Source organism: Diospyros lotus, chromosome 2 (assembly GCF_014633365.1).
Source record: "Diospyros lotus cultivar Yz01 chromosome 2, ASM1463336v1, whole genome shotgun sequence".
Lineage (NCBI taxonomy): Eukaryota > Viridiplantae > Streptophyta > Magnoliopsida > Ericales > Ebenaceae > Diospyros > Diospyros lotus.
In genome coordinates, this window is record NC_068339.1 from 41,908,006 (window position 1) to 41,922,807 (window position 14,802).

Consider the following 14,802-nt stretch of genomic DNA (forward strand, 5'->3'; position numbering starts at 1 on the left):
TTGGCGTTTGGATGCAGAAAAAGTATTGTATAATAAAGGATTAGCACCTTATGCTTAACAAAAGATGAGTATTTTCATGGAAGAATAATACATACAGGATATATGACAGTGAACAATGACTTTCATATAGTTTATGCTTATAATTGCAGAAACAGAACATGATATGACGTAGGCCTTCTGGATTTCACATAACAGAACCTGCTTAAATGCACAAGTAGGGGCTGCAGCTGTCATTGAACCATATAGTCCGCTCCTCCATGTTCATCACTAGCCAAAGGAAAATTAGCAGTAAGTAAAACAAATTGAGGGCTATGTCAACAAAAGACCTGAAAATGATTTTTATTTGAGCAGTGCATTAATGGCCAATGATTTTTACAGTAGAGTTTCATTAGTTAGCTAGCTGAACATTTTACAAGGAGATTCTACCGGTCTAAAATGCAGAAACAAAAGAGACGTACCTCAGGGTAACAATTCTGACGGATAATTGTTTGGTTTCGAGTGTTTACATAAACCTCACATGATACTTTTGCCTGATAAAAATCAGATGCAAGGCAATTAGACCGATTGGAAAGACTGGTGACTAATATAAACAAATACGTCAGAAAATGGTTCTCATAAGTACTATAATAACTACGTATCATCATTTGCTCCAATCAAAGTCATGTAAATATGATTGACATGCCAAAAGAGGTAATCTGTATCTTGAATCCATTTCAAACAGACCAATTAACTGAAGAATAATCATGATATCAGCCACTGTAAAATTGATACACAAAGATTTATAAAGCATAGACACTTCCCAGGGGTTGTTATACCAGGGTCGCCAGCATGTCAGACACCCCAACACGCCTTCAATAAGTATTGGGCACTCCAATGTGGCATGTCCAATACTTTCTTAAAGTTTGTTAAAATGTTATGGTAGGGGACATGCCTAGGACATGTGTGTCCTTTATTGGGACACTTTGAAGGCTAAAAAATAAAGGTTTCTTTTTTACTCTTTATTTTATAACTTGGCAATTGCATTTTTCTTTTTATGAATTGACTACAAAACTATTCAATTTTTATACCCTTCATACTTTTATTCTCTAGTGCTTTAAACATAGATTAGATTGTAAGGGACAAAAAGATTAGATTATAAGTTGATTGCTAATTAGATTATTTATTTAGAATTTTAACATGAAAATTAAATGCATACTGGTGAGTTGTAATATATATTTGATATTTTATTATGCTTTAAAAATATAAAAAATTATTTTCATAATTAACATATCTCAACCATGTTATCTCTTACAGCTTTGAAAAATGACGTGTCCCCGTGATGTTGCCGGGTCCATGCTTTATGGACAAGCATACTTGTCCAAGTCTCAACACTAGGTATTATTCATTCTTGATATGCTGATAGCAATCGGGACTGAGGCTTATTTCAGAATGATACTCCTATAATTGATTTAGCTAGAGATGAACTTGTTATATATAAATATATATTGATATTATTTAATAATAATAACATTGATAGTTTTATGATATATATATATTATAATTTATTCTTTTATTTTCTTTATTTAAATAAAGTGATAATTATGGGATGAAAAGACATAATCTTTGGTTTAAAATTAAAAAGACATATATTTTTAAATTTTAAATTCAAATTTTAAAGTAATGTTTTTATATATTGAGGATTTGTGATCTTTTCAAAAGACAAGTCTATTCTTAAAAGACATAATTTTTTAATAAATAGTTTAGGACATTTAAGGTGCAAAAAGACATGATAAGCATTCGATACCTCTTCATTCAATTACTATCATATGTCTCTTTATGTGCTCTCATTGTCGGGTTGAATTCTTGGTGGTAGAAGAAATCAAATAGTGCAACTTTGATTTCTTAAAGTTAATTAGGCATTGTATATTGGAATTAGTATTTTCATGAAATCATTTAGAAATTATTATTTTTAAAAATAGTTTCCTAGAAATGCCTCACCTAACAAATATTATATTCTTATTTTGTCTTTCTTCAATTATTCTATCATTTTTCCTTAATTACTGCAACAGAACTATTTAATGACCTTAAAAGGTTAGACCTAGCATTTAAAATGACAAGTCTAGGGTTTTACCTAGAAACTGATAAATCAAGAATGGAGAAGTCAGATTAAGCTTTCAGTCAAAATATGATGAGTTAGCATAACAATTTCAGATAAAATCAACTACTTTGGACCCGTTTGATTCTGTTGTCATTTTTCATGTGTTCGTTATTAGAATTTTGTGTTCAATTTCTGTTTTTAATTAAAAATTTCAAAAACAAATCCATTGTTCGACTTTAGAGTGTATTTAATTGCAAGTATAGAATTTTAATAAAAAAAAAAATAAGTTCAAGGCAATTGAATTGCCTAGAAATTATGTACAAAAAAAATTATCAATTAAGGGTGTTTGACTTAATTTTTAATCTAGAAGTTGTTATAATTTTTTAATTTTTAATATTTGATTATCACTATTTTTCGTAGAATTAGCCCCTAAACCCACCTCCTTGGCCCTGCCTCCCCTATCTCTCTCCGTCTCCTCTCCCAAAACCCACATTTCTGTCTTCTTCCTACCTCTTCCCATCTCTCTCTCTCTTTCCCCCTCCCAAAACCCACCTCTGTCTTTTTCCTATCTCATCCCATCTCTCTCTCTCCCTCCCTCCCCCCCCCCCCCTCCACCCCATCTATGTCTCCTCCTTGCCTCCCCCCATATATCTCTCTCTCTCCCCCCAACCCACTTTCTCTACCTTCCCCCATCTCTCTCTCCCCCTTCCCAAACCCATGTTCTTCTTCTCTTTGCCTCCCCCCATCTTTCTCTCTCTTTCCTCATCTCCCAAACCCACCTCATTTTCCTTGCCTCCCCTTTCTCTTTCTCTCTCTCTACATATCTCTCGCCCGTGGTAGTAGAGTAACAAATCCACCATTGCACTTGTCGCCATTCGTCGTTGATGCAGACACGATCGTTGAAGCCATCGCCATCAGTGATTCTGGGAGTTGGTTTGCAGTAGTCGTCCTTCACCTCCAACACGATAGAGTTTGTAACATCCTGCATCGAGCGATAGGAAGGATTGGATCAACTTACCCTGATCCCAAGGTCAAGTCCAAGAAGACTCTAGAGAGGAACTCTAGAGAAGATAGTATATATCGAGGATAGTAAGGAAAGGAAATAACACCAGTTGGATAGCTTTTTGGCTGAATGTAGATAAAGAACTCCCGAGTTGAGCGTGCATGAACTAGGGTAACTCAAGGATGGGTGACCTTTGGGAAGTTTGTGTAGGCCATCAGGGTAAGTTGATTTGGTCTTTCCTATTGCTCAATGCGGGATGTTATAGGTGATATCAGACCCAACCCTTAAAGAAGGTGGTCCAATGAGGGTAGGCAGTGGTGCCGAGGCGCGAGGGCCTGAGCAAGGAGCGGCTCCTGGCAGGCTTCTAGGATGGCAGCCCTCAAAGGGAAGAAAATCTGAGACCAATTGTAAGGTCGCATGACGAGAACGTCATGTCCTCTAGGGGGGAGAATGTAATACTCCGAGAGCCCAATGTCAAGTCCAAGAAGAGACTTTAGAGAGGGACTTCAAAGAAGGTAGCATATATCGAGGATAGTAAGGAAAATAAATAATACTAGCTGGATATCTTTTGGGTTGAATGTGGATAAAAAACTCTCTGGTTGAGCATGCTTGAGTTAAGGTAGCTCAAGGATGGGTGATCCCTAAAAAGTTTGCGTAAGCCCATCAGGATAAATTGATTCAGTTTTTCTTATTGCTCAATACGAGATGTTATAGAGTTAGTCTGCGATGGAGTTGGTTTGTAACGTTGATGGATGGATAGAGGTTGCAGTGGTGGCAACTCCATTGGAGGTGAACAATTCAACGGGTGCAATGTGGGTTGCCATCCAATTCCTTAGAAAATTTAATATAACCCCTTCTCTCATGAGAAAATCTTTTCTAGCAAAAGTAAGAAAATAGCATCACGTGATCAAAATTGAGAAAATAATTTACTTAAAAAAATAAGTCAATCAAATATCTCAAAAGCTAATATTTGGGTGAAAAATGATCATTTTTTATGAAAAATATGGTCAATCAAAAGCACTCTTAGTATTTGGTTTCAATATTTTTAATTAATGTTTTATGTAATATATTAATCAATTTTTAATATAATATAATATAATATATGATGTGATATGATATTAGAATAGTATACTAATGAAATTATAAAAATGCTTCAATGGGTTGGTGATTGAAAATGGCAAAAGGAACTGAAAAACTACTAGAAAGTTGCTGCCTTTGGTTTACCTTTCTTTTATCGGCCTCTTCTGCAGGTTCTAAACACAGCCTATGAAAAGTTCATACGTTACCATTATTTTCATTGTTAACTCTTTCTATATTTCTAGTAAAGTCAATCCTACTTATTCTTGCTTCTATTCCTCTTTAAACCCAATTATATGTCTCCTTTCGACATCCCTAACTTGGTCTTAGAATACTTTTAACTAGAATTATACCTCATATTGATTTTCTTAACTAGAATTACACTTCGAAGAAACTTCATAGACCATAAATCTACCATATTCTAAACTGATAATCCCTGGATAAGTACTGGGAACGTCCTTTTACTCTAAACAAGAAATTGATTATAAATAGATGAATCAAAATAGTCTCCATTGTTCATATGCACTTAATCGCCATGATTTCAGCGTTTCTAAACTATTTTCCTTTTTAGAAATAGTAAATAGTCTGAAACTTTTTTGGGTTGTTTATGTAATTTGCAAAACATTCAGGGTTGTTTCACAAATTACAAAAAATGGTCGAAAACGTGTTTCTAGCGACCAGAAGCTTTATCTCGCACTATGTTCTCAAAGTATCCGTAGCAAAAAAGCTTTCTCGATCTTCATTACTCTCTTTGTAGAGCCTTATAATATAATTTTCTCACTAGGTATTTTCTTGGGGTCTCTATATTTTCCCACAATTTCTCGTAGGGTCGGCTCAAGGTATGGGGTCCTAAGTAAAAACTAATTTAGGGGCGACAGGCCCTGGTCGGCAACAAGAGGGAAGGAAATGGCATGGCAGTCTTGCAGCCAGTGGTCGACAGCGAGCAGCAATGCTACCGAGAGACAGATAAGGTGACCCTCTCTCTCTCTGGTCGCCATATGTGTATGCCCGAACAGTGAACCAACCAACGACCACTGCTGTCTCCTTTCTCCTGCCATTTCCTCCGATCTCCATGTTATTGGTACGTCATTTATATCTTAAGGAGTGGTTTATATCTTAAAGAGTCATGTTATTGGTACGTCATTTATATACACCCTAGGTTACACAATGCATACAAATAACAAAAATACCCCTCGTGCCTATTACACCTTTAGGCCTCATCATCTTTAATGAGGGATATTTTAGATATTTTAATATCATTGTGTAATTCAAAATATACATAATATATATCAATAGTATTTTTCTATCTAAAGGCACGCTGATTCCTCGGCCACCAAACATGGACTTTGCAACCTAACTCCAATTCATCGATCTCCGCTCAGTGTTTCTCACCGGTTCCGCCCTTCTGGATGCTAGGAAACCTTGTCTCGGACCCCGCCTCCGCCCAATTTCAGCAGAAAACAATCATTCGATCAAAGCCAGACCTTTTGTATGCTCTAGAAAGCCTATAAACCCTAGAGTTCCAGCTAAATTATCGGTCGTTGCTGTGGAAACGTCGGTCACGGAGACCAACTATTTTCGGCTTGTTTTTTTCTTATTTTATCTTCCACATGTCTTTTCTTTTCTTTTTTCTTTCTTTTTTTTTTACTCTATTTTTGTAAATTTTATGTTTATATTTATTTAAATGTATTATAAAATTTATGTTTATTTGTATTATATTTAAATTATTTTTTATATTAAAATTATATTTATAAAAAAATTATATTTTTTAATTTATATTTCACCTTTTCGTTTCTTATTTTTTATAAAAATTATCATTTCTTCATTTTCGTATAAAAAACGTTTTCCCTTTCTCACAATAGTTATCGAAAATTGCTAAACTTACCTTCAGAGGGAGCTCGAAGAAGAACAACCCAAGCTGACCGCGAATTTCCGTAACCGTGTCGAAGGGAACCGAACCCCTAGCCAAGTCTTCGAGCAACAGAATCGCGTCAGACAGGACCTCAACTCCGTCAAGTTCAAGAACAGCGTCCACGTACGATGAGCCCCTCGGTCTGACGAAGCCACGGTCCGACTTCATAAACCCTAGCTGCTTTCCCCTGTAGCCAATTGAGACGACGAGCGAGCGGTAGTCGGTGGAGTAGAGACCCACGTTGCGGACCTTGACAGTCAGCCGCAAGACGATATCGACGGCAATGGCAGGATTGGTTCGGATGTGGAGGCGGTCGAGGTGCAGGCGGACTATCTTGATATCGGGATCGGAGGGCCAGAGGCAGTAGGCGGCGACGGCTAGGAGCAGGAAGGAGACAGCGGAGATGATGCGGCGGCGGAGCCGGCGGCGGCCGGAGGCCGGAAAGTAAAGAGGTAAGACAAAGTAGTCCTGGTGGGGGTGGGGGTGGTGGTGGTCCGGAGGTAGAGGGTGGTAGTAGAGTGGAGACTCGGCTTCGGAGGGTTTAGAGGAAGCAGCCATTTGCTTGCGCAGGAATCCCCTCCCCCCCCCTCTCTCTCTCTCTCTCTCTCTCTCGCTGATGTTGTTTTGGTCCCGACCTGAATATGAGTGAGATATTGGCAATGCGGCCGGGAGAGGAAGCTGCGGTTGGGCCCACTCCTACTAACGGAAACTAACGTAATTTTTAAGATTGTTAAAGTGACACATAGATAAATTCAATAAATAATTTTAAATAAATTAAAATACGATTAAGACATCATACAATACAATAAGACAAGCAATGAAAAGAATAGATAAAATGAATGAAGCGAGGTCATTGGCAAAGAAGATTAAAATGATAAAAGCCTTTCCATAATAAATAAGAACAAACTAAAAATTTATGAGTATGGTGTTATATTGATTTAGTAATTAAAAAATCAAAATCAAATAAAAGCAATACTTCATACTTCTCTCACACAATTCAGGTGACGTATTTGAAGTCATAACACAATTACACACAAAAACAAATTATACAAACAAACCAAAAAACAAGAGCCCAGAACCATATACTTCAGCTCTCATCGGGCTTATGATGCTGTGAGATACCGCAACTTACCATACATATCCGAACAAACATCTGAGAATTCCAACAGTCCCCGGAAAAGGTCCGGTAGGCCAGTTTTCAGACTCGTCAGGGACTTCTCTCGAACATGAATGCACTGCCTCTGGTACGCTTCTTCATCGTCTTCCAGCTTCTTCTTCGCCATCTCCACCGTAAACTGCTTTTCTGCAACCACATCCCTGTCTAGCGGCCTATCTGGATCCGTCTCCTCTGGCGGGATTCTTCGTTGCAAGTATTTACTATGCCAGTCATCAAACTGTCGGATCCTGCGTGCGAGGTCCTTTTGAGACTCCTCGCATCGGTTCCTCAACTTGATCTCCTCTGCTTGACACTCCACTACAGTATGCATGATGGCTGCAAAGTTGGTTATGGCTGTTTTTGCAAGGTCATTGGGAAGGCTCTCCAGGAAACCATTCCAGGTTTGCAGAAGGGCCTGAATTGGGGGGTTCTGCGGCCTCTGAGGAGATGAAACCTTCTCCTTCAGGTTATTGTCTATGGGAATGAGGTTTAGGTTCAACCACTTGCCGAGAGCTCTTATGTACCCCTTCTGATGGGCCATGAGATCTTCAAAGTATGAATGCCACTGCCGGGCAATACCCCACAGCTGGTCTGTCCGGTCATGATGATGGTCGCTAGTGTCTTTTGGGGATTCAGAGATATTGAGATACTTCAATGCTATAACGATCTTCGACTGTTTCTCATGACATCTTCGCATGGTCGCCCACATTGTAGCCATCCTGCCATTCACAAAGACAAAGTTTATATATAAATTTGTTTAGCGCACAAATTTCTCACATGTTCAGTAATCCCACTAGATAGGGATCTTTAAATTAAAAAAAAAAAAAAAACACTTCAAGATCTTAGAAGGTAATCTACCAGAGAGATGGTATAAGAATCAAGATGCATTTTTTGTTTCGTGAGTTCCCATAAAAGCCATGTTCTAATGTTAAATATGTACCTGAAAATTTAACTGTGCTTCTAAATGCGATGGGGTATTTCCCACAAATATAAACATAGTAATTCACACATGATTATTCCAAAGTTTGAGATTCTTAAAATAACATTTTTCTTAAGTAAATAATTTTAGTATGTAGAAAAACAAGGCTCCAAGGGTGTACCACCACGTACCTCAATAAAGATTCGCACACGAAAGATATATCCAATATCCACTGGACATGCAAAGAATTGAAAAAATTCTATAGCATTGAAATGTTGGTGAGAAACCTTTAGATATCACAAAATATGGTGGTCTTAAAGAAGATGACCATTAATAGAAACGGTTGTAAATCTAGATTTCACATAGCCGATCACACTTAGTGACATTAAGGCTAGTGATTTTTGTCATTGTTTTGATGAGATGATCATTCCATTTCTTAAAAATGAAGAAGAAAAAAAAATACTACTCTTCAACACAAATAAAGATGCCTCAATTACTTCAAAAGGCCTATTTCCCCCTCTCTAAATAGAACACAATAGTAAATGTGGTACCAAATGCCAGGCTCCGTCCTTTGTCTACTATCCACTGAAAAGCCTTCCAAACTAAAATTAGTTCCATAATCCTCCTTGGAAACACCAACGCCACCCCAAACCAATTGAGCATCAGTCTAGAAAGCTCCCTAGCTACCACTAAATGAGTAAGAAGAATATCCGCAATCTTGCTGATTGCCATCCTTGTGCAACAAAGATTCAAAAGAAAATGCCACCTAAGTAGGTTATCAGTAGTAAGATCTCGCCCAAACTGTCAACCAAACAAAAAAAATCCCCGCGGAAGGACCACTAGATAATTATACTCGTCTTGAGGGAAAAAAATAAAGCATTTAAACCCAAGAACACTCCATACAGGGATTGCACATCAAACAACCATCTTTTGACCTAGTCACCACACAACCTAGTCATGACCTAGATGAATCAGAAAGTTATTTTTATTCAGTTGTTATTTACAATTGTGAATTAGGAGTAGTTGTATAATATTTACAGTTAATTTAGAGTTATGGAGTAGTGGAGAAGTAGTGAAGTGATGGTAACCATTGTAAATAACTGTTGGATAACTTTATATAAGGCTATGCCATAATTCTGAGAGGTATATCAGATCAGAATTTAAGGAATATCATAATTCTAGTTTCTCCTTCATTTCACTATATTTCTCCTTACTTTTTCTCTCTCTCTCTCTCTCCCTCATTTCTCTCAATTTAGCTCTATTATTCTGTCTGATTCTCCCTCATTTCTTTCTATTTCTCCCTCACTTCCAATTCTATTTTCTAAGTAAGCTTTAGTTAGGACTAGGGTCCTAACAAACCTCACCCAATACATAGAGAACCACCACCCAAGAATATTCTCCAATTAATGTATCTGCCAATAACTAAGATCTCATCTAAACCTAAAATTGCAATAAATTTGATAAACACTACAAAATAAGATAACTAAACCAGACTTCACCCTGTACCCTATACTACAGGTACCAAAAAAAATGTTATGACTACTGGCTTCTGAATTTGTATGCATGTTATGATTTAGTGAATTTACCAGAAACTACACAAAATATATCAAGCCTTAATCCTACTAAGTGGGATCAGCTCTATTTGTTTTAGCTTGCAAATCATCTCTATCTATAACCTGGCCATATATACTGAAACAAGCCTTAGAAAACCGTGAATGCTTGCCTAGATTGATATTAAGAGAGCTTGAAAATATATACAAGTTATATCCTAATCTTTCTCCTATAAAGTAGGAGAAGATTTAGGTAATCTATCCCCTAAAAACTAGGATTAACTATCTCCTAAATTTTACGAGACAAAACAGAAATAAAATAAAAATTTACAACAATATCTACAACTTAAAAAGTAATTATATAATTTTAGGATAATCTGATTTTAATCTATGCTCGAGAGTTGATAGGTTTTCACTTGGAATTTCAATCTCGTCCAACACTTCTCCTCAAGCTGGTGAATAGATGCAAATCATTCCCAATTTACTAATTAAGGACTCAAAACATGGTCTTGCAACTATTTTTGTTAAAAAATCAGCCATTTGATCAATATAAGGTGTATAGGATAGACTTATCCCTCCTTCAATCTCCCTTTTTATAAAACTTCTATCTATTCTCACATGCTTCATCTGACCATGTTGCAACGGATTTTTTGCAATACTGATAGCTGATTTACTATCACTAAATACCTTTGTTGGTCAAGATAAAGGTATCCCCAAGTCTTTCTTTAGCCTTTCTAGCCAAATCACTTCACACATCCCTTGAACTATTACTTAGAATTCAACTTCAACACTACTGTGAGCCACCACCGATTGTTTCTTACTCCTCCATTGAGCCACCACCGATTGTTTCTTACTCCTCCATGTAACCATATTCCCCCATATCTTGGTACAATATCCTAAAGTTGACATGTTGTCCTCTATAAAGCTTGCCTAATCTGCATCGACATAGCCCTCAATTCCCCTATTCTCAACTTTCTGGAACATTAAACCTTTTCTAGGAGTACCTTTTAGGTATCTTAGAATATGAAACACAACCTTCATGTGCCTTTGAGTGGGAGAATGCATATATTGACTGATTGCACTGACTGCATAGGCTATATCTGGCTTGGTAAGTGACAAATAAATCAATCTCCCTACTAACCTTTGGTATCTTTATTTTTCTACCAAAATATCTTCATATTTTTCTTCCATTTTCCAGCCCTTTTCTAAGGGAGTTCCAACTGGTCTACAAGCTAGCATCCCCGTATCTTTTAGTAGATCAAGGGTATATTTCCGTTGTGATATGAACAACCCTTCTTTACTTTGAGCTACCTCCATGCCTAGGAAGTATCTCATGGTTCCTAGGTCTTTTACTTCAAATTCAGTCTTTGGTTGCCTCTTCAAGTTGTCAATTTCTTGTAAATCATCACTTGTCACGATAATATCATCAACATATACAATTAATATAACCCTTTTCTCATTTCCAGTGGGTTTTATAAACAAGGTATGATCTGAATGTCCTTGTTTATATCCTAATCAGTTGAGGGTCATGCTAAATTTCTTGAACCATGCCCTTAGAGACTGCTTTAATCCGTATAAGGATTTCTTTAGCTTGCACACGCTCCAACTATTAACCTCATGTTCAAAATCGGATGGAAACCTCATATAGATCTCCTCATCCAAATCACCATTAAAGAAGGCATTCTTAATGTCAAACTAGAAGAGTGGCCAATCTAAATTCACAGCAATAGACAATAACACTGGAATGGAATTCAACTTAGCAACCAGAGCAAATGACTCCTCATCATCAATCTCATAGGTTTGTGTAAACCCTTGGACAACCAATCTAGTCTTGTACCTTTCAATACTACCATTAGCATTATATTTCATAGTAAAGACCCACTTACATCCTACTATCTTCTTGTTCAGGAGCAGTTTCACAACATCCCATGTATTGTTCCCCACCAAGGCATTCACTTCCTCCATAACTGCAGCCTTCCACTTGGGATAATTCATGGCACTTTGAATATCCCTTGGAATTTCAGTGCTATCAACATTCACAATAAATCCTCTGAATTGAGGAAAGGGTTGTGCATAATTTAAATGGTTAGCAATAGGATACTTAACACATGATCTTACCCCTTTCCTTAGAGCAACAAGCATGGCCCAGTCCATATCATCTTCACTGGTTGTATGGTTGTTACTATTATCATCCCCTGTTTCATTTGATGGACCAGCTGGACCAACCTCTAGAATAGATAACTGACTTTGTTGAGGTTCTGGAAGGCCTTTAAGGCGTTTGGAATAAAAAAGCAAGGGGTTGTTTGGGTCTGAATGGGAAGGACATTGAGGCACAATTGTTGTTTCAGGTTTAGAGGTAATAGGAGGATCAATAGGAGAAGGATATAGACTAGGATTTGCCAGTGTATTATCTAGTGTAGAAGATGAAGATGCTCCCCCTTGAGAACATACTGGCTGTGGAAGGTCATGATGAGGTAAGGGAAAGATAGTATTTGGGTTGTGAGGAATAGGCACCTCTTGAGAACAACTGGATTGATAGAATGGTAAATCCTCATAAAAAATAACATCAGTAGAGACAAAGAATTTTCTAGTTGTAGGGTAGTAACACTTGTACCCTTTTTGAGAGGATGAGCACCCAATAAAGAAGCATTTTTGGGCCTTGGGATCTAACTTTGTCCGTGTGAGGCTGTTGTTGTGCACATATGCAATACACCCAAAGACTTTAAGGTCAAGTTTAGAGAGATAGGGAGCATGAGGATATATATCACATAGGATGTCGAGAGGAGTGTGGAAGTTCAAGGTTTTAGAGGGAAGCCGATTAATCAAATAGGCAATTGTGAGAATAGTTTCCCCCCAATAGGAATTAGGAACATGAAAGGTAAATAACATAGCTTGTGCCACTTCTAGAATATGATTATTTTCCTTTCGGCCACCCCATTTTGTTGAGGTGTGTAAGGGCATGAGCTTTAATGAAATATTCCATGTTCAACAAAGTAATGAGTGAGATCATTAGAAAAATACTCTCGGCTATTATCAGTCCGAAGGATTTGGATAGAAGTTTGAAACATATTCAAAATGAATCAATGGAATCTTTTGAAAATGTTGTTAGCTTCTGATTTTTCCTTCATTAGATAAACCCAACAGGTTCTAGAGTGATCATCGATAAATGTGATGAAGCATATTGAGCCGGTGATATTAGGGTGTTTAGAAGGACCCCAAATATCACTATGTATCAAATGGAAAGGTTTTGAGGGTTTATATGACTAAATAGGATGATGAGATCTAGGTTGTTTAGCAAGAGTGCATGATTTACACGAAAAAATGTGTTCTTTATGGATAAAAATTTCATGATACAAAGATTTAAGATAAGGAAAGCTAGGATGCCCTAAACGTTTATGCCATAACAAAATTTTGGCATTAGAAGTTACATTTAGGACTGATTTATTGGTAGGAAAGTTCAGAGGATCTCCTTCCAAATAGTAAAGACCACCCACAGCCTTAGCACTGCCAATCATCCTCCCCGAGACTTGATCCTAAAACAAACAATAGGAGGGTGAGAAAATTACACTGCAATTTGTATCCTAAGTGATCCTACTTACAGATAAAAGGTTGCATTTTAACCCTGGCACATGTAGGACTGATTTCAGCCTTAATGATGATACACATACTGTTCCAAAACCCATAGAAGGGGATGTTGTGCTATCGGCCATGGAGATGTTAATAGGTAAAGTGCACGAAGTATAATAAGTCATTATGGTTTCAGAACTTGCCATATGGTCAAATGCACCTGTGTCTACCACCCACACATTTTTTGGAAGTCTATTTGAATTTGAGGAGTAGAATAGAGAGTTACCTTGCAATGCTACAGATGATGTGGGCTGAGTAGCAATACCTTGATTGAGTAGCCTGTACAAGGCTTGAATTTGTTCCTCAGAGAGATTCAAGTTGGTACCAATTTTAGATTCTATAGAAGTTTCAGCAACATATGCTGATCTTGGTATTTCCTTCCTATTTTTTGGCTTCCAACTGGGTGGTTTTCCATGGATCTTCCAACATGTCTCCTTCCTGTGGTATGATTTCTTACAAAAATCACACCACAATTTGTTCTGTCCTTGATCTTTTGGAAAGATCTCCCCCTACCTAGCAGTGGCTAGTGTTGAGTTTTGATGGTTTAGGATAGGATCAGTGTGCTAAAGCATGACTTTACGCCTGCTTTCTTCCCTCCTGACTCCTACAAAAACTTCTTTAAGGGCTGGTAGGGGTTTTAAACCCAAAATCCTTCCCCTAACCTCATCCAAATCAGTATTAAGCCCATATAGAAAATAAAAAATCATATCCTTTTCTACCATCTTACTGTGCTTTTGGCTATTCGCAGGAGATTCCCAGCTAATAGAGTGAAATAGGTCCATTTCATGCCACAATTCTACCAAAATATCGAAATATTCAATAACACTTAGATTACCTTGTTTGGTAGACATTGGGATGAGTTTTTCAGATCTGAGTACATTTCCTGGACTAAATCCCGTATCTCTTTTGTGGTTTTGTAAAAGAGATAAGTCCGCCAATTCTAGGCTCCATTGAGTTTATCAACCATGTTGTGATTATCGAGTTCTCCGCTTCCCATACGCTATAGGTGGCTGCATCTATTGGTGAAGTAGGAGTAGATCCTATCAAATAGCCTGCCTTTCCCTTCCCTTTAATCACCAACATCACATATTGAAACCACTCCCTGAAATTACTCCCATTTAGTTTATGTGGAGTGATTTGTAGAGGGTGATTATCAATAGGGACGACAGGAAAATTTTGCTGAGAAGGAGGAGGAAGAGTGCTCGAAGAGCTAGTAGCGAAAGCTTCTATTAGGGTAGTGTTAGGTTATGGGTTGGCTACGGTTGGAACAAACAAAGATTGAAAAAAAAAAAAAAACAGGCATGGCTACGGTTGGAACAAACAAAGATTGAAAAAAAAAAAAAAAAAAGGCAGAGACTTGTTATGATCGTAAAGCAAGCTCCAATACCATGAAGCAAGCCTTAGAAAACCGTGAATGCTTGCCTAGATTGATATTAAGAGAGCTTGAAAATATCTTTCTCTTATAAAGTACGAGAAGATTT

At 37.4% G+C, this 14,802-nt stretch overlaps 2 protein-coding genes across 2 annotated transcripts in view; both read right to left on the reverse strand.

Moving 5' to 3' along the window:
* Positions 1 to 6,669, reverse strand: LOC127794181 (uncharacterized). Its single transcript, XM_052325114.1, has 3 exons — positions 6,043 to 6,669; positions 459 to 530; positions 1 to 267 (listed from the first exon to the last, which is right to left on the reverse strand). The coding sequence occupies exons 1-3, from the start codon at positions 6,625 to 6,627 to the stop codon at positions 265 to 267; spliced, it is 660 nt and encodes a 219-aa protein (XP_052181074.1). The 5' UTR covers positions 6,628 to 6,669; the 3' UTR covers positions 1 to 264.
* A 266-nt stretch (positions 6,670 to 6,935) lies between these two features.
* The window catches only part of LOC127795932 (protein ALTERED PHOSPHATE STARVATION RESPONSE 1-like), a 44,937-nt gene continuing 37,070 nt past the window's right edge, over positions 6,936 to 14,802 (reverse strand). The window contains exon 4 of the mRNA XM_052327914.1: positions 6,936 to 7,944. Coding sequence (XP_052183874.1) covers positions 7,173 to 7,944 — 772 coding nt within the window. The 3' untranslated portion in view covers positions 6,936 to 7,172. The remainder of the gene's footprint in view (positions 7,945 to 14,802) is intronic.

Coding starts and splice junctions, on each gene's coding strand:
- LOC127794181 (XM_052325114.1), bottom strand. CDS start 6,627: ATGGCTGCTTCCTCTAAACCCTCCGAAGCCGAGTCTCCACTCTACTAC. Junction 531..6,042: donor TCTTCGAGCTCCCTCTGAAG/GTAAGTTTAGCA, acceptor GATTTTTATCAG/GCAAAAGTATCATGTGAGGT.